The following is a 20,969-nucleotide window of genomic DNA, read 5'->3' on the forward strand; positions in this document are numbered from 1 at the left end:
GCACATATATTTTTGGTCAGTTGGAGACCGAGAAAGGTGGTGCTATGATTGTGATTGAAGCATTATATATTAATCGGGGAAAAATATATAGCAATATCACGACCCCACGTTTTCATGGCTTAAAAGATTTTTTCTTGGTTTACGATATTTGTAGGAGTCCCCTTCCAAATAAGAAAAATTGTCAAATAGCTTCTGCTCAATAATCTTGCAATAACCCAATTGAAATTGGGTTTGACTGGGTCAATTAACTAATACTGAAGTGTCACATGCCCAGAAGGGTGGTGGAGGAGGATCGGGAGAAAAGATGGCAGAACTGGTGGTAAAGGTGTTGGATATGGTACGTCTTTGGACGAGTTGCGGTTTTGTGGAGTTGACGTGGGCCATGGCCAATTCCAAATTTAATTTGGAAGCAGAATACAAAAAATAAAATCGTCCCACATGCTTGGAACATATTTGTTGCGAAAATAATATGAAACAAAAAAATAATACCGCACATCTCGGCCCGTCCCACTAGATAGAAAAATCATCGCCACGTAATGGGGCAAAGCTCCGCGCCTCCAAATTAAATATATGGGTAATTAAAAGTACGCATCCGGCTCAAATCTAGTATTAAATAATATCAAGGTAGGTGTCCTTTTTCGGTTTGGGAAAGCTGCTTTCAATTTCTGGTATGGGGAAATCAATACGATGATATTGATATGCATGGGAATTACTCTTACACGACACTTGTGGAAATCGATAAGCATCGGCCTGTTGAGCTAGAACCCTTGTCTGACATGGTTGGTTCATGTAATGGCTTGGTCTGCTTTTCAGTAAGACGCAAGTTCACTATTGCTTGTGATCCCATCTACATCTGTAACCCCATGACTGAGGAATATGTATATCTTCCAACGTTCAACTACGACAAACCATATAATGATGCCGCGGAAGCTGGTTGTTTTGATTGTGGATTTGGTTATCATCATTACAAGGATGAGTATAAAGTCGTTAGAATCCACAGGGTTTTCGTCGATTTTAAACGGCAGAGCCAGAAAGTTCAAGTATACACTTTGGGTAGTGGTCATGGGTGGAGAGATAAAGGAAGCATCGATCACTTATTAGCTTCGGACAATGGAGTTTGTGCAAATGGAGCCATTCATTGGGTAGAGTATCGGAAAAATAAAATTGTGGCTTTCGACTTAGCAGATGAGGAGTTTAGATTGATCCCATTACCACCACACTTACCACAAACTTCGCAATATAATGAATTCGATACAATTTCTCTAAAACTGTTGGGATGTCAATTGTGTGTGGTTCATCTAGATATAGGGAAAGTAGAAGATGTGATTCACATATGGGCATTAGAGAAAAAGAAAACGTTTAGCAGTACTGACATGAAAGGCTGGTATGATCAGTTCGACGACAAATGGAGGCGGAAGAAGAAATTTAGTATACCATGCACCAAGGGTGAGATATATATATATGTCGTTTGCAGTTACAAAGAGAAATCAAGTTCTAATGTCGTATAACGGTAAAAGGAACGTGTCCTTTGTTATGACGCGGAAACTGGAATACTAAGAACACTCTTGGATGATAGTCCAGGGAAGATTACTCGAGCAATTCCTCACGTGAATATCCGTGTTTCACTCGAAGCACTAGGAGAAAAATCCAAGAGAAGAAGATAATTAATTTTATGCACGCACCCTCCATCCCTTATAGTCGAAGAATGAGTTTCTCGTAAAATTGTTTTCCACACTTCTCTTGTGGAGAACCATGCCTTATTTATACATTTGAGTGATTACAAGATATCTCTAGTTTGTTTGGATAACTAGAGAGACGAGTTTAACGCAAATACAATCGTTTACTAGCTGGTCTTGTGGAAGACTGTTCTGCTTCTTAGTTCTGTTGAACTGTATCCGATGACTGTGCTTGGAACTGGTCTGCAGTGTTGACTGGTTTAGCTGATGTGCTGACACCCTCCCTCAAGTTGAACCGGAGTTGACGAATGTTCAACTTGTCACGTATGAGTTGAAACCTCGGAGTTGGTAACCCCTTTGTAAATATATCTGCTAGTTGATCTCGACTGCTGATGAACGTAACATGTAACTGTTTTCGTGCAACTCTTTCTCGGACAAAATGATAATTTATCTCTATGTGTTTTGTGCGAGCATGGAAGATTGGGTTGGTTGTTAGATACGTGGCCCCAATGTTGTCACACCAAAGAGTGGGTGTAGGCGTAACAACCCCTAGTTCTTCAAGCAGAGACTGGATCCAGATTAGCTCTGAGGTTGCAATTGCCACACCTCGATACTCTGCTTCAGTGCTGGACTTGGAAACTGTTTTTTGTTTGCGTGCATTCCATGAAATAAGATTTCCCCCAAAGTAAATACAATATCCACTTGTCGATCTCCTGTCATCAAGACTGCCAGCCCAATCCGCATCTGAGTATGCATGCAGATTATAATCTCTTCCAGGTTTAATGAATAAACCATACTCGACAGTATGCTTTAGATATCGTAGAATTCGTTTCACCATCTCCCAGTGTTCTATATATGGCTCATGCATATACTGGCAAGCTTTGTTCACAGCAACAGAAATACCTGGACGAGTTATATGTGGATATTGTAAGACTCCCACTACACTACGATAGAGAGTTGGATCAGGGAACTTTGTTGAGCCATGTTTCTGTAGCTTCATAGACGCATCTAGCGGCGTGCTCACAGGCTTGACACCATCGAGTTTTGTTTTACGTAGTAAATCTGCAACGTACTTTCTCTGAGAGAGAACTAATGACTGGCCTTGTCGCAATACCTCCACTCCCAGAAAGTAAGATAAAGCCCCCATATCTTTTACTGCAAACTCTGATCCCAAATCCGTAATCAGAGTATCCACAACTCCGATGTCTGACCCTGTCACTATTGTATCATCAACATAGATTAATATATATGTAATAGAGTTGTCTTTGTTTTGAATAAATAATGAAGAGTCATCTATTGAAGCAGTGAATCCTAGCTTCATGAGATGGTTACTGAGGAGGGAGAACCAAGCACGTGGTGCTTGTTTAAGGCCGTATAATGACTTATGGAGTCTACACACGTGATTAGGATAGTTTGGATCAGCGTAACCAGGAGGTTGCTTCATATAGACTTCCTCTTCCAAGACACCATGAAGAAAAGCGTTTTCAACATCCAACTGACGCAATGTCCAATTGTTCATCACTGCCAGTGAGAGAACTAACCGGATTTTACAGGGCTTAATCACAGGAGAGAAGGTTTCACCGTAGTCTAACCCTTCTTGTTGGTTAAATCCCTTGGCCACAAACGTGCCTTATACCGTTGTATGGTACCATCTGGATTTCTCTTTATACGAAACACCCATTTTGAGCCTACGATATTCATACTCGTTTGATATGGTACCAGAGAGTAAGTGTCATTGTTGATTAAAGCATTTATTTGAGAGTCCATTGCTAATCTCCATTCAGGCACTGAACAAGCCTTTGAGTAACAGGTAGGCTCCATGAAGTCGTCATCTTGTAGTGGGTGCTTAGTAGTTAGAAGAGAAAGCTTCTGGACAGGTTTCGAAATACCAGCTTTTGCTCTAGTGACCATTGTATGACGAGGCTGGATCAAAGAATTTTGAGTCAGGGCTTCAGGTTGATCAGCTGTGGAAGACTGCAGTTGTGTAGAAGGTACAGCTGAATGCTCCGATGTACTTGGATGACTGATGTTGTCATCTGTAGAATGGGAGATGGATGGTGTTGTCGCTGCAGCTGTAATTGGAATCGGCTGCAACAAAGCTTGTTGTTGTGGCATAAACACAGACGAACTTAAGAACTATGTACTGGTAGAAGGAGTGTCGAGACTTACCTCAGGAGACTGCTGCGTAGAAGAAGAGAAAGGAAAAGTGGTCTCTTCAAACCTAACATGCCTGGAAATGTATTGCCTGTTAGTAGGAGTGTGCAGGCAAACATAGCCTTTATGAGCTGGGCTGTAACCCAAGAATATGCAGGGCAAAGACCTAGGCTCTATCTTGTGAGAGTTATATGGTCGAAGACAAGGATATGCCAAGCATCCAAAGACTCGAAGCATAGAATAGTCTGGCGGTTTGTGGAAAAGTAGTTCTAGTGGTGTTTTTGGTTCTGTAGAAGACTTAGGAAGACGATTTATCAAAAAACACGCAGTTGTGAAGGCATCTGCCCAAAAAGCTTGAGGAAGATGAGCATGAAATAGCAAGGCTAGGCCACTCTCTGTGACATGTCTAATCCGTCGCTCAGCAATGCCATTTTGAGATGAAGTGTGTGGACAAGAGAAGCGATGCTTAATGCCACAGTCATTGAGATAGGAAGTTATTTTTCGGTATTCAAGTGCATTGTCATACTGGAAGACTTTAATAGAATGACCTGTCAAGTTTTCTACTTGCTTATGAAACTGTTTAAAGATGAGAAAAGCATCTGATCTTTAGATCATAGGAAACACCCAAGTATAGTGTGTGAAAACATCCATAAAGAGTAGGTAATATCTGAAACCAGTTCTTGAAATTTCTGGGGAGACCCAAATGTCTGAAACAACTAGACTTAAAGGTGCATCATACACTGTGGAACTACTAGAGAAAGTTAAACGCCTACTCTTGCTTATGTGACAAGAGTGGCAAGAATCAAACCTTTTATTCAGTACTGGAAGAGAAAACTTGCTTATTATCTTAGACATTGTGCTAAGCATGGGATGACCAAGCCGTTGATGCCATACTGGTAAACTGTCAGAAAGAAATGATGTAGGAAAAACAGCTGTGCTACGATCTTTTATGCCATCAAAAATATAGAGACCCTTTTCATTCCTCCCCTTTAGCAGCTGTGCCCCCGTGGTGTTGTCCTTCACAACAAAGAAATCTTTGTGAAACTCAAAATAAACTTGATTATCTTTGCAGAATTGATATACATACAGTAGGTTAGTTTTTATTTGAGGCACATGATATATACTGTTTAGGCAGAAGTTTCTATTGTTAGACATGAAAACTGCCTACCAACATGATATATATGCAGATTATTGCCATTACCCACTTTGACTGTGTCAGTGCCATCATATTCAAGAGGGATACACAGATTGTTCACATTGGCAGTCATGTGATGGGTTTCACCGGAATCCATAACCCACTGGTCTGCAGATGAATCACCGGGGAAAGCCAGATAGGCAGCTGGAGGTCTCATGGAAGAGGTGTTTCTTTGCTCATAACGAAACCAACAACGGTCAGCTGTATGATTTTGTTTCTTACAGATTTGGCAGCAAATATCTGAAAATGCCGAATGTCTTTGATTCTGCGGATGACGCTGATTGTTGTTGTTTGGAGGCGGTGGGCCTCTTGATTGGTTGTTGAACTTGCGTTGTGCCTTGCTTGGAAACGGAGAAGAACTGGTAGCTACAAAGTTGGCCATGGGTGTTTGGATTTGTGCAAGTTGCTGCTCAATCCTCATTTCAAAAGACAACAAATGAGAAGTAAAAGTCTATATATCCATACCTTCCACAGTACTCAAGGCAGTTACAATTGGATCATATGTGTGATTTAATCCACTGCTGATACACTGCTTCTTTTCTTCAGCAGTTACATTGTAACCAGAGGCAGCTAGTTGATCAAATAGTTGTTTAGATTCATTGAGATAAGTTTTGAGACTTTTGTTACCTTTGGACATGCAGTGAAGCTGCTTCTTGAGACAGCTCTGGTGAGCAAAGGTTTTTGGAGCATACTCAGCCTCCAATGCATCCCAGATTGCTTTGGATGTTGTGAGCTCAGACACTGTGCTAAGGACCTCCGGTGTTAGGGTCTAATTTAACCATCCAACAATGAGTGAATCCTGAGACTCATAAGCTGTGAAAGTTGGATTGATATCTGCACCGTCAGGAAGAGTGCGGGGTGGTATTTGTTTTGTGCCATCAACGAAGCCAGAGAGACCATAACCTCTTAGAATTGTCTGAACTGTGCTTTCCATAGGTGATGGTTGGTTTCAGTATGCTTCAGAGTCACTAGGTGATGAATCTGAACCTGACGCAAAGTAGTTGTTGCATCTGCCATTTGTGACTGAGGTTTTGGTGTGTTTGATTACTGGATATGTGCTGCTTTTGTTTTGCTTTTTTTTTTTTTTGGTAGTTGTATTGAGCGGAAACGATCTTGGATCGAAGGCTGATACCAAGTCGAAGAATGAGTTTCTGGTAGAATTGTTTTCCACACTTCTCTTGTGGAGAACCATGCCTTATTTATACATTTGAGTGATTACAAGATATCTCTAGTTTGTTTGGATAACTAGAGAGACGAGTTTAACGCAAATACAATCCTTTACTAGCTGGTCTTGTGGAAGACTGTTATGCTTCTTAGTTCTGTTGAACTATATCCGATGACTGTGCTTGGAACTGGTCTGCAGTGGTGACTGGTTTAGCTGATGTGCTGACACTTATTATTTGACCAGGAAAGTGATTTACTGAGACTACCAAAGAAAATGAAATTAAAATTTTCTCCGACTGATATTCTTCTCTGATAACATCTCACTGAACAATATCCAAGCGTTTTCTTCAAAAAAAAATTGAGGAAAAATTTTGGACCATTTCTCGATTTGTGCGTGTCATCCTTGCGCAGGGGCCATGCTAATCTTCTCTGTATCGTTCTAATTTTATCGGATGTCCCCGAAAGGACGAGCTTTAAGCTCAGCCTATTTAAATCAATCCGTATTGTGTAATATGGATTCTTTTTCTGGGGCGGTAAAGAGTTCGAATCTCTTCAGTCAAAAACTTCTATTACTCCGATACAATCTTCCCAAGATCCTTGCATTTGGTCTTTCATATGACTCATGCCTAAAACTTGTCTGCACCTTAAGCTTAAAGTATGAAATCTAAGCATTTTGGATTCCAGTTTTCGCTCAGCATTCTCTGATCAAACATGAATCATTGGATTGAAACCCTAACAAAACAAGGTGTATTCATTTCTGCCTGCACACTGTATTATTATTTTTGGTTTAGGAAAGGCTACCTAACTGTTGCTCTTTATGGTCCTGTTAGGGTCAGTTCTGAATGGGCAGTGTTCTCTATATTTGGGTCTGTCGGTTTTAATTTGGAAACGGGTTCCTATTAGGAAAAGGATCTTGCTTAATTAGACTAGCTGGGACGTCTATAAATACCAGCAGTTTGGTTACTGTTTAACTATTATATCGATATCAATCTTGGTTTTGCTATGTCGGACAGAAAAACACCTTCTGCCGCAAGATAATTCAGCAAAGTTTGCAGAAGCTTTGTATGTTGCAGAGGTTAAGGTTAGAGAAAAACTGGCATTCCGATCAAAGGTTCGGAAAATGTTGTTAGACGAAAAGGTAAGGAAGGAACAAGAGTCACGGGCATTGGCACAAGAAGCTGGATCCGAAAGGAGTAATGGTGGTGTTGCTCCAACTCCTTCATCTGTTCATAGGCCTACTTCTGACAGCAACATGAGTGATGGCGGTGCGGAATGATGATATGAGAGTAGATCATGAAAGGGTGAAGATTTGCGAGTCAGTGTTTTTGGATCCCGTTCCTGAGGCTGTTGAGAGTTCGAATGGCAAGCCAATGCGAATTTTGATGGCCTACCGTTTTGTTATAGCTGTATTCCATGGTCGGGCCTGGCACTAATCAATCCATGTGTGATAAAAGCGACTTTGATATGTTAACAAGTGCATGCGTTTGCTTAGTGCCATATTCATATAATTTTTATTAGGTATCATACAAAGCTTGCGTTAACAGAACCCATTTAACAAATGTTTTACACTTAGCTATGTAGTTTTACACTTAGATATATAATCTTGAAATATATTGTGGTTTCCCAGTTGTTCGGGTGAAAATAAAACATATTTGTCTTCGTTTACAAATAGATAACAACAACAAAAACAAGTACATTTATAAAACCAGGATTAGACTTGAAATTTGAGATACCGGAGTATACTAAACCACAATAAATTTTAATCATGTTGTATGTACTGGAGCTTAGAAACGGAGGATGTGTTTCTGAAACACGATATCCGATGTTAGAGATCCTAATAGATTACAGTTTTTGAGCAAGTGACTAGAACCAAAATTACGAGTAGATTAAAGTTGTTGCGGATGCGGTGCTCTCTTTGAGTGAGACTAAAGGATGCGTTCATTTACAAAAAAGTACCAAAGCCAACAAGCAGATTATTCAAGAGAAGGATAACAGCTCCAACTAGTTCTGACTAGTGTCGTCGGTCCTATTTCTGTTAATTTGTCATAGACAATTTATGTCTCACTAGTTAATTTTCGTATATTTTGAGATTTTCTTGGTATGTCATTGTAACTTTTGTAAACCATCAATTTCGGACTCATATATGAATTTGTACTAAAAAACTTACACTTGAATTAAATTCATGAATTTTCATATTAATGCACATATGAATTATAAAGGTACAAGAACGAGTGTGAGCAAAACTTAGCTCAAAAAGAAATGAAGAAGTAGATGATCAAGGAAGAGCGTGTAACATGGTGCTAGGGTTCTCGAAGATCAAATCCCAGGCAGATGCAGCTTTTGTACTTGAGTTGCAAGTAGGGAATCGTGAATTAAAAGACAGGATAAAACAATTTGACGATTATAGCACTTGCACGACTTAGAATTACAAGAAAGAAATGTCAATCCTTCAAAGCTCAACTAAAAGAATCAAAGGAGAAGTTTGAGGCATTTATCGTAGCATTTCCGAGGGAAAGAATCCAAGAGATGCTGCAGAAGAAAAACAAACTGAGGGTTGTAGGGTGAGCATTTGGCCCTTAATCCGCGGATTTAACCGGACCAACCGTTTTTCTGCGGATGGATATATGTCCGGATCGTTCGTTAATGGGTTGGATGCGGATGGAATTTTTAAAATCCAACGGATAACGGATCGGGTCCGGATGCAACTATGAAAATCCATTGGACATCCATATCCGTTAAATTAAGGGCATTTATATAGTTCTATAAAAATACTATGAATCATTTAGAATTTTTAAGATGTTTGTTTGGGGTGTTGTACATGACATTTCTATACTTGTATACATATATAGGATACGTAGGTTTTATAAGCAGACATATGTGTTAACTTTATTTTCTTTACTATAAATTTTAACTAAAACAAATCCATTGGATCATCCACATCCAATCCGTCCATCTGTGCATCTATTGGATGCGAATTCGTTGGATCTGGATTGGATGCGGACTCCAAATTTGAAATCCGTAGTGCGATGGATTGGATACGGATGAAGTGAAAACCGGTCCATACTGGCTCATGCCCATCCCTAAAGGGTTGCATCCAACACTATACATGAGCTGCAAGAGAAGGTTTCCAGTTTTGAGAGGAAGAAATCCACAGTATCCAGAAATCTTTGAAATCCACAGTACAACAGTTTTAGCACTCAATCGAACAGGAAAAAATCAAAAAAACAGTACAACAGTTTTAGCACTCAATCGAACAAAAAAAATCATTTTTTTTTGACCATTTCTCGATTTGTATGTCATCCTTCCGCAGGGATCATGCCAATCTTCTATGTATCTTTCCAATTTTATCGGATGTCCGCGAAGGAACGAGTTTAAGGGCAAGCTGTGGCTATTTGAACCAATCTATGTTGTGTAACTAATATGGGCACTGTAGGACTAAACCAACAACCAAATCCCATAGAATAGATATTCAAAAGTCACGATTTCTGGATTCCTCTTCTGGGGCTGTTAAGAGTTCGAATCTTTACGGTCACAAAAAAAAAATACAATACATTTGGTTTTTCATATGACCCGTATTTAAAACTTGTCTACACCTTAAGCTGAATGGAAATCAAAGCCGATCGTGTGCGTTTTAGGCCCGGTGCGAACTTAATCGCGGGGCCTTTTTACATTCAATTTTTTTTCCCGAACGAATAGCAACGAGAATATGAAACTAAGATGATTCCTATATATATATAGCTAGGATAAACATAACAAGTTCTTTATAGTTATAAGCATTGCTTTTATACATGTTGTCTGGTTCAACACAAAAAAAGGGTCCAAAAAAAAAGATTGTCAGCTAGTTTTTCTAGTATTTACCGTCGGTATCTTTGTAAATGACTTCAACTTCTCCCATATGTGAGTTAGTTAACCAAAATCTATGTCCGCCTCCACTCATATTAGCCCCATTATCATATCCTTGCCCACAAATGATGTTAATGTCAAGATCAAGATCTTCCAAAACACTTTTCAGTACATCAAATAGTCCTTGTGCAGTTGTGTCAACTACTTTTAAGAATCTCATGAAGTATTCTTGAATTTTTACTGGACTTTCACTAGTATCTACACACCCAATAATCAAAGACATTTGCTTTTGGAGGATCGCATCCGGAGTACAAGCAAGCAATATAGAAAAATACTTGGCAGCCTTAATTTTCTGAATGATGGCACTTTTGATTTTAGAAGCTAGCAAATCAATCAACTCATTTTGGATCTTAAAACTAAGATAATTGTACTGAATACGTGGGCAAGGATATGGTCCGTGGAAGAAGTAAGAACACGTGGCTAATTATAGAAATAAGTTATAACTGGGCTTGCATACCAAAAAATAAAAATAAATATATAATTAGGCTTAGTTTTGTGCATGAAAAAAGGCCTTGGTCTGAGATGGGCCCTGTGCGTCGCACCTCCTGGACCCTCTCAGGCCCGACTCTGATGGAAGTAGATATCTCATATGGTTTTCATACCACTGTAATTTCTGAACTAACAATTCTCAATTCTCATGGGAAAAAAATCTCAATGATATTAACTCTTTTGTGATTATTATTATTTTCTTTTTACAAAAGTTTATGTTTAACAAATTCATGCATTGCCTGATTGTGTATTCCATGCATTGTTTTATTTTAAATTCCGAAAATGCTATTGATTCTTGTAATCTTTCCACTTCTTGGAAAGGAATTGTAATGCTTTGTTTTTTGTTTTTTTTTTTAAAGCAGTAATGCTTTGTTTGTCTTTATGATTGTTTGGGAAATAAGAATTTCCATTGATTGATTGGAAAATGAGAATTTCCATTTGTGGTATATAGGATACTGCTCCTTTATTTATAACTACTTTCTTTTGAGCTTTTATGCAATGGCTAGGGCGATACACCACAATATTACCTAATAGGTGCGGGACGAGTCATCGATATTATACATTGTTCGAAGAAGGAGTTAGTTTCATATACATGATTGATTATTTCTGTGGATTGGTTACTTTTTAATGTTTAGGAAAAACATAAATTGTTTTCCAAATCATTCCAATGATTACTACTGGACACCCCTTTTAGGGATGATGTGCTCACCCATTCTCACTTTCAGCTTCAGAGACAGATCAAATTTGCGCAACTGAAGCTTCAAGGAGTTGAGTCTGTTAATTGGTTAACTTCGGCTATGTTTATTATGTTGTATATTTTATTTTTAAACCGTATGACTATTGTATATGTATCATTCGGGAGGAGTTCTTGCATTATATATTTCAGAGTTGGGACAAGTTTTGGGTTAAGTTTTGAAGCAGATTTCTTTTTTGAATCTTTAGTTAATTTAGATTCATAGTGCCTCTTTATTTAGTTAATCTCTTGGATTAGTCAGCTTCTAGCTTTGTTTAGATTTGCTAGTAATACTGCTCATAACACAGTTATGTAGTCTTACGCAAAACTCATAACTCGAATGCACTGCTCATTTGAACAAAATTTGACTCAACAAAAACTTTCGAACAAACACCAAATTTAACAGATCAAATCAATGTGACCGAAAAAAGGCTACAACTTACATTCATTTTTTAGATCATTACAACTGGATATCACAAAGCTTATATAACAGCTTTCAATTATTTCAGTAACAAACTCAGAAACACTCAACCCTATTTATACCTTTTCCTTTATATAACCGCCAAACCCATAAAGAGTTCCCCCTGTTGTTTCAAAGCATAAACAACATTCATAGCAATAACAGTTTTTCTCCTAGCATGATAAGTATAACTAACAGTATCATGCATCACATTCTCAAGAAAGATCTTAAAGGACATCACAAGTCTCTTCATAAATCGATCCACTGATGCGTTTCCCGTCACCTCTTCTTTCCCATCTTCTAATAGATAACATGATATCATCTCTGCAAATTTCCTATGTCTCTTTGCTCCTCCTATGCCTAATCCCTTTCCTCTTCCTGACATTTTTCACTTCTAGAATATCTCTGGATTTATTTAGTCTTCTTTTCTTTTTGCTACTTCAAAGAAATGTTCAAGCATGAACAAGTGTTTCAACATATTGAAATCCCTCTACACAAACACCCGGATTACCATACATTACCTTAAAACTCTTAATTTTAAGGTCAAAGGATATCATCTTGCCTTTTGCAAACGATCCAATTTCTTTGACAGTCATCATCTAAGATTACCCCTTTATACTTTGCGACTTTCAAATCCAAAATCGGTGGATCTCTTTCTTTTACATTGTTTATTTGTTTGATTTATGAGAGTTTTTGAGATATAACATATATTGAGATTCATATTCATATAACATACTCGTGTCTCTACATTCGGCATTTTTTATGGTTCCACCAGGAATTGAGTTTATGACCTCAAGGAGGCAACCAAGTTCCGAACTTTTTATCAGAAGATCTTTAGTCCCATATCGCAAACATAAGGTCTAATATTTAAACTTGAGCATTGGCAAACATTTCGTCGTCCCCAGCGTACATGATCTGTAGCTATTGGTTTGAGAGATTAGCCCGCCCCTATAGCGCACTGGTGTTGTCCTGCCTGCTCCAGTCCGGTCACCATTTTTTTTTTTTGCATCAATCGCTGGTATTCTGTGTCACACTCAGCTGAAGAATCTATCTTAGTTAATTTGCTACCATTTGATCCCCCAGAACTGTTTCCAGCGAATTGATTTTGTTAGACCAAAAGATAAATTGAGTTTAGCTTACAAGATTGCTTTGCCTTGGTCAGAAATCAATTCATGGTGTTTTGATGTTTTTTATACTGTTGTAATTTCTAAACTACCTGACTCAAAAATTGAACAAAAAAATATTTTTTTTGAAAAAACACTATAATGTAACAAAAAAAATCCTGCAAGTGAATGCGAATTTTAATGGCATACCATTTTGTTATAGCTATATTCCGGTTCCGGTGCTAGTTGATTTAAGAAATTAAGGAAGATGCTTATGCATAGTTAGGTTTCTTGTATCAAACTATGTATAAAGATCATCATCATGATCGGGTCCCGACACTAATCAATATATCCATGTGTGATAAAATCGTAAAAGGGACTTTAATATGTTAACAAGTGCATGCGTTTGCTTAGTGCCATATTCATATTATTTTTTGTTAGGTATCATGCAAATCTTACGTTAAGAGAATCCATTTAACAAATGTTTCATACTTACATATATAATCCTGAAAAATATTGTGGTTGCTCAGTTGTTCCAGTGAAAATAAAATATAGATTTATTGTCTTCATTTACAAATTAAATAGACAATAATAACAAAAACTACTACATTTACAGAACAGAATTAGACTAGAAATTTGAGATATTTGAGTATACTAAAACCACAAGAAACTTTAATCATGATGTATGCCGAGAGACGGAGGATGCGTTTTTGAAACACAATATCCTCTGTCAAATCGTTGACTTGCTTACTATCAAAGACTCAGTTCTACGCCGATAAATGTCGACTTTAATCACTTCATCGGATGCATTTTATATCATTTAAGAAAATAATTATAATTAATAAATCTTTATCAGAAATCACAGATGGTTTAGGAAGGAATAAGACCCCGCAGGAGTTAATTTCCGAGTCTAAACATGTGATTGCAACTAAACTTTCAGTGGCCCGAAAATTAATGGTACCAAAGTTTCCCGGGTACATAGAAAGTGATAAAGGTTCTCCAACATTCAGGTTCTTTTGATGATAACCCAGAGAGGTCTTTAATTTTTGTTCCAGCATTAATGGGCTCTTGATCTTCCTACTCCTAGCTAGTTTGTTTTTTTCTCTTAATCGTATGAGTTTAGACAATTCCAGTCTATTAATTAGTGTCAATTGTTAGTTCATTTCTGTTATGGAATTGTATTTATTCTAAAATAGTATTAGCATGTTATGTCGTACTTGTAAACTCTCTGTTTGGGATTCATATATGAATTGTTAGGCTGTGCGATTTTTGTTTTTTTTATGGAACTCAAACATTTGTCTAGTTCACTTTCTCTACTAACATCTCACTGAACAATATCCAAGCGTCTTCTTCTCTGTTGTTTTGCGCATAGCCTCGTCCAACAAAGCCCATCTTTCTCTTTTATCTCTAAAAATCCTAATAGCCTCATCTATGAACCCTCTCCTCTGAAAACTAGCTCCAAGAACACTAGAAACTGTAACTGTATTGAAATCCGGCTTTACAAGATCATGCGTTTGCTTAGTGCCATATTCATATTATTTGTGGTAGGTATCGTACAAATCTCACGTTAAGAGAGCCCATTTAACAAATGTTTTACACTTAGATATATAATCTTGGAATATATTGTGGTTGCTCAGTTGTTCCATTAAAAATAAAACATAGATTCATCTTATCTTCATTTATAAAAATAATAGATACAAAAACAAGCACATTTACAGAACAAGATTAGATAGAAATTTGAGATATTGGAGTATACTAAACCACAAGAAACTTTAATCACTTTGTCAACAAAGGTCGACTCTAATCACTTTGTCGGATGAGTGTATATTATTTGACGAAATAATCCAAGTTAATAAATCCTTGTCGGAAATAACAGATGGTATACAAAGAATGAATCGGACCACACAAGAGCAACTAAACTTTCAGTGGCGGGAAAATTGATTGTACCAAAGTTTCCCAGGTATAAGGGAAGTGGCAAAGCTTCTCCAACATCATGTTCTTTTGATGATAACCTAGATAGGTCTTTAATTTATGTTATGTCATACTTGGGAACTCTCTGTTTCGGATTCATATCTGAATTTGTAAATGAATTGAAGTATTGTAAAAGGTGCACTTTCATATTTCGTTCCAAATGCCAATTGTAAGCATGCACGGAGATATATCTTCAAGAAATTTTTAACCCGCAACTAATTAAGGTCCTAATAAGTTACTTTTCAGGTTAAATATTTTACTAAAAGATATTTGTCCAGAGTTTTTGATTTACCTTTGTGTAGAGAAAAGAAAAGAAGAAGATTGTCAGCAACCTGCTAAGTGCGATTTGTTCTTCCAGCATCGGTCGTAATATATGGGTTGGCTGCTGGAAACTTTCAGTGACTTGGCATACTTCCCTGCATTGAATATAACATCCATTTCAATTGAGAACGATATCTCGTGAAGAACACTGCCCATAATGAAGAAATGAACGAGTAAATCTTGAGATTTCACCAATTTTGTGAATTCACTCTTAGGCCTATTTCTATGCACATGCCAAACACTGATTTTTAGCATATATGCATCCACTATGAGTATGACAAACTGGCAAACTCATATGCCAATATGTTTTTTCTGGCATATAGGCATACACAACAAAGTTTCCACCGAGCGATAGAGTCTCGGTCGCTCGATGGTCAAACAGTCGCGCGTTGATCATTAAATCGACAGGGATAGTCAAGCTGTCGCTCGCTACTATGATAACTGCTTATCAGATCTGAATCCAACGGCTACTATTTCCTCCACACCCCCCCCCTATAAATACCCGATTTCTACCAATTCCAACCCAACTTCAAATTTATTTCACCATGCCTAGTGCTCGCATAACCTAAGTGGATTTTACTCCAGAGGAAGATGTTTCTCTAATTCGATGTTGGGTTTCATCAATGACAATGTTAGAAAGTATCAGCAAATTATGTGGTTGATAAAAGGAGATAATCCTAGGTTATCAAATGAAGATCTAAAAATCAGAGCTCGTACCAAATTCGCCAAAGACAATGAAAGATGGTTTAGTCACGACGAATGTTATGAACTCTACAATATTCATGTGCAGGGATTCAAATTATAAGTATTGTGTTATGCAATCAAGGTTAATTTTTAATGAATGTAAAACTAGTTTCAATCTGAATATTAATCTAAAAAGATAGTTCCATTAATTTAAAAAAAAAATTACATTTCATCTAATTTCCTTACATTTCAATTAAAAGATTACATTTAAACTACTCATTTCCTTGTCCATTTCCTCCCTGACCAAAGATCCAATTGCCTGCATTTTCGGGATCCATAGAGTTATTCAACAAATCAGTTATGGTGCCGGTTTGAGACTTACTCGGTGCTTGAGTCTCATCAGAATCACCATAACCTTGATAAGCAATGGGATGAGGGGGTATGTTAACATGATACAAATCTTGAAATACGTTTTGTTGATATTAATGCTGGAATGTTTGAAATGCTGATAAGGTTGAGGCGATTGGGGTATACATATTCTTTTTCCTAACTACTTCTATGTTCACACCACCACCTGGAGTCATTATGTCAATTTGCAAATAACTAAACATACGTGTAGGAGTTGTTTCTTCACCACCACGTACGACTTGACTATCTAACACCATGTTTGGGGTTGAACTTTCTGGTACCTCTTCCGTAGGACGACGTTTCAATCTTCTTTCACTTCTTTCACGAATTTGCTGACTTCCACGACTTTTCTGACTTGCACCTGTACTAATTCCTCTACCAGCTCTTGTAACACTGGGACTCAAATGAGTCACTCCTCTACCAGCTCATGTAACACCGGGACTCATTCCCCTACTACTACCTGAACCATCATTACCCTCAAGTCCTTGAATCATCTCAAACATCATGTTTTCCCTCATTTGTTGCATCTCATCCAAGTGAAAACTTTGAAATCCCTGAAATAGAGTCTCAAAATCGTTCAACCTGGTCTGATATTGCAACTCTGTAGCATTGACGCCGAAGTATGGATAAGTCCGAGTAGGTGCACTAGAAACAATTGGATAAGTAACAATCTCTTCAGATGTGTTGGATATAGTCTTTACTTCCCAAGAAAATGGTGGCATGTTTGACGATGAACTTTGAGAAGGATATGCAAATGCGTCACCCGTCTCTGGTGGAGGTTGGGAAGGAAGAAATTCATTGTCAAGTGGCAACCTACCTAAAGCTGGGAAATCCAACCGACCCAAACTTTGCGGTTGCATAGCAAATATTTGGTTTGAATATAGTGTTATACCAAGATAGGTACTCATTTCTGTCCATCGTCTCCCGGATTAATTCATCAGCTTCATGCCAATGATGACCTTCCCTTATCAATTTGAAGTAATCGTCTGCTGAAACATCTGAATTTGGATAAGGGTTGACAGATATCACTGATCTTTCTTGCAACAGAAGAAGATGTCTTCACCATAATACCAAACACCCTTCTCAGAAATAGGGATGTATAACACCATCCTTGTAAGGCTTAATTGTACCATTCTCTGACCTAGTTCTTCTTGGAACTCAGGTAGTGCTTCATACGACTGGGAGATAAGGTTATGGATTGTTCTACTCAACTGCTGAATCTTATGAACAATAGCAGCATGTTGTCCATCTTCAATCCGTGCAGCTTCCTAATTCTCGGAATCATACTTCCGTATGATCGGAAATACATGGGTATGATTTTTAAGACTAGGTTCCGAAACACGGAAATATGTATACCACCAACACTGAAAATAATAACATTCAACAGGTTAATAAATTTTCCATATGAAAATGACAAATAAATAGATAATGTGAAAAATATTGGTTGTTACCTCCAGAACTCCCCAAAAAGCATTAAAACTATCTTTACCACACGTCGAGTCATCACCGAGGGCCATGTAAATCTCTGATAAAATCACAGACCCCCAATCATATGTTGGTGCATACTCTAAATCTTCTAATGCTTCGAGAAACCCAATTAACACTACTGAGCTATCATTTGGAAACAAACATTGGCCTAGTGTCCACAATACAAACAGACGTTCTAGCTCCTCATAATGGTCGGGGATCAAATATTCATTACCAGCTGCCCTGTTTTCATTCATTTTCTTAGCATAATGCTGAAAAAAACTTTTCAATCCATCCACCTTTAACCCATGAGCTTTTATTTGTCTATGTGAATTATTTCCTTCTAATTCATTTGAATATAGAGGAAGTCTTTCTTTCAATCTACCGTCTGATAACCAATTTAGAAACTCGATAGCTTATCGGTTTCCCCATAGTGGCGCAATCGGTTTGCCATGCCACCTGGTATGCCAAACATCAATTTTTTGGCATGTCCATAGGAATAGGCCTTACACCAAACCAAAAAAGAAGAAGAAAAGGGTAACTTTTTGAGGCTAAATAGGCTCTTTGGTTTCATTCCATGTAACTCGCCTATGGAACTGAGATATTCGTCTAGTTTCACGTTCTCTGCTAACATCTCACTGAACAATGTCATATAACGAAATAGAAACACGAGTCGGCATTTTAGCAATAAAAAAATGGATCATATGGAAGAAAATAAAAGTTATCCTAATCTTCTCTGTGTCGTTCCGATTTTATCGGATGTCCCCGAAGGGACGAGCTTAAGTAGAGGTGTAAATTGGGTTGTGCCAACAAGAGCACAGCCCAGCCCAGCCCAGCACGCTAAAATATGAGCACATCCCAGCCCAGCACGTAACTCGGCCCAGCACGTAACTCGGCCCAGCACGGCACAACACGTTAGCTAAATGGGATGTGTTGGCTTTGACTAATTGGCACAGTAGTCCAGCACAGCACGCGTCACGGATTAGCACGTGGCCCATCCCAGCACAACACGTTAAGAAAGCACGTCATAGCATGCACAAATACACCATATAACAAGGCATAATACATCACATTTTGTGTATATTTCACAAAAGAGTCACTATTCTCGCTAGTTTTTGACATTTTATGTTGGCTTATTTTTATAACGACACATATAATACCTAAATATTTGGAAAATATATTTCAATATCGTTGTTATAATATCGTTACCTATATTTGATTAGAACATTAATTTACATGGCAATAATCCAATTTTATATACTTGATGAGTTATTTCTTTTTATTGAATAAACCTGTTAATTTTACTTGAAAAAATTTCAAATGATATGTTATCTATTTAAATTCTTGTGATAGTGTCTGATTTAATATATACATTAAGTGATTTCAAATTGTTTACAGCATGTGTGCTAGCATGGTACAGCACGGCACAACACGTTTATTTTTGTGTTGTGCCTAAAACACAGCAAGGTACAACACGTTTAAATCATTGGCACAGCACATGGCACGCGATTTCGTGTGTCGAACTGTGCCGAGCCGGCATGTTTTACACCTCTAAGATTAAGTGAAATCTCTGATTATTTGAACCAATCTCTGTTTTATAAACTAGGCAGTGTGGGACTTTACCAACAGCCAAAACCCATAGATATTCAAAAGTCACGGTTTCTGGACTGGTTAAGAATTCGAATCTCTACAGTCACAAATTTCTATAATAACTCTGTACAATCTTTCCAAGATCCTTGCAAAGGGAAATGATTGATCTGTTTCTACATCTATCAGTGTTTTTTTTTTTGGTTCAGTATTACTCACCAACTCCAAGTTCATTGGTTTGCTTGTGGAGAAGAGGGGTGCAGCACAACTTCACAAGTGTTAAGTATGATCTGATGAGAAGGGAGAATGCTGCGTCAAAGTGAAACACCATAAAGAGATGAATCAATGACTGTATTGCATAAGAAATACTGTGAAAGGAAACCTTATGCAACTCACGACATGAATGGAAAACACTTAATATCTATTTCAGTCGGATGTTTTGGTTTTTCAATTTCCTGAAGTGGTACAGATAATGGGAAAACTACAATCTGATCAGAAAAAACTACATCCGCTGAACTCGAACCGAAGTTAGCTGGAAATGGGTTCATCAAGAGAGCAAGTCCTTGCACAAATCTGATTCTCTCATGGCAGTGCCACGAAGAAGGCGAAAATCATAAGGTCTCGCAGTGAGGATTTGGACAGGGCGACTGTTGCTAATTAGTCAAAGGTTATCGGGTTATGCAGCTGAAACACCTCTTGACAGAGCAAGAACTTCAGTTACGTACAAATGGACATAGACAGGAGTTGAAAGCACTGACGATGGATTTCCAGGATCTGAGACAGAAAATTATGGCTGAGCAAAAAGATACAGTTGGGAGACGGTATTTTACTGTTAGCCGAGAGTATCCAGAGGAGGAAAGTGATTGAGAAGATCATATCTACCAATGGTGGATAGGATTTCTTGCAGAAAGCAGTTCAACAACATGAAAAAGGAAAAATCCTTGAAACTGTTGTGGAGATTAAAGATAGGCTTGAGGCTACTAAAGAGATTGAAAAGAGTCTATAGGAACTTCACCAGGTGTTCTTGGATATGGCAGTGATGGTGGAAGATCAAGGTGACTAGATCGAAAACATCGAGCACCATGTCACCAATGTTGCATTGTTTCTGAATTCCTTTCAGAGGATGTGACTGTTCGAATCTCTCCGGTCACAAATTTATAAAACCCTCGCTCGTACTATTCTTACAAGATCGTTGCATTTTTCCAATGGTAAGTCTTTCAGACGAATTTGTTCCTGAAAGACCACATATCTCAAACTTGTCTGCACCTTAAGCTTAAAGTATGAAATCTAAGGAATCCAGTCTTGTGCTCTCATAACATGACTAGTTTTTGCTCAGCATTCCAGTTTCCCGTTCATTATGCATGAAAATTTCATTCTACCTTTTGAAAGTTGCACTTGGCATTCCAATTTAAAGAAAACATGAAAGTTCCAGTTCAATCAAATGATAAGAACAAATTAGGGTATGTCAATGCGGATTTTGATGGCCTACAGTTTTAACTACAGCTATAGTCCGGTGCGTACAGATATAAAGATAGTTAGCTTAAGAAATTAAAGAAAATATATAGGGGATCATCATATCATCATGGTCTTTAATAATCTGTTAACAAGTGCATGCGTTTGCTTAATGTCATATTCATATTATTTTTGTTAGATA

At 37.8% G+C, this 20,969-nt stretch overlaps 1 protein-coding gene, 1 non-coding gene and 3 pseudogenes across 2 annotated transcripts; 2 read left to right on the forward strand and 3 right to left on the reverse strand.

Moving 5' to 3' along the window:
- Positions 1 to 698: 698 nt before the first annotated feature.
- Positions 699 to 1,508, forward strand: LOC113280616 (F-box protein At3g07870-like). Its single transcript, XM_026529222.1, has one exon. The coding sequence runs from the start codon at positions 699 to 701 to the stop codon at positions 1,506 to 1,508; it is 810 nt and encodes a 269-aa protein (XP_026385007.1).
- Positions 1,509 to 6,554: 5,046 nt separating this feature from the next.
- Positions 6,555 to 6,657, reverse strand: LOC113284736. The gene has a single exon (XR_003328358.1). It is a non-coding gene; the product is annotated as a U6 spliceosomal RNA (small nuclear RNA).
- Positions 6,658 to 9,447: 2,790 nt separating this feature from the next.
- On the reverse strand, positions 9,448 to 9,556 carry LOC113284742 (annotated as a pseudogene).
- Positions 9,557 to 18,417: 8,861 nt separating this feature from the next.
- LOC113284763 lies at positions 18,418 to 18,503 on the reverse strand (annotated as a pseudogene).
- Positions 18,504 to 19,127: 624 nt separating this feature from the next.
- On the forward strand, positions 19,128 to 20,444 carry LOC113280617 (annotated as a pseudogene).
- The last annotated feature ends 525 nt before the right edge of the window (positions 20,445 to 20,969 follow it).

This window comes from Papaver somniferum, chromosome 5 (genome assembly GCF_003573695.1).
Source record: "Papaver somniferum cultivar HN1 chromosome 5, ASM357369v1, whole genome shotgun sequence".
Classification (NCBI taxonomy): Eukaryota; Viridiplantae; Streptophyta; class Magnoliopsida; order Ranunculales; family Papaveraceae; genus Papaver; species Papaver somniferum.

Coding starts and splice junctions, on each gene's coding strand:
- LOC113280616 (XM_026529222.1), top strand. CDS start 699: ATGCATGGGAATTACTCTTACACGACACTTGTGGAAATCGATAAGCAT.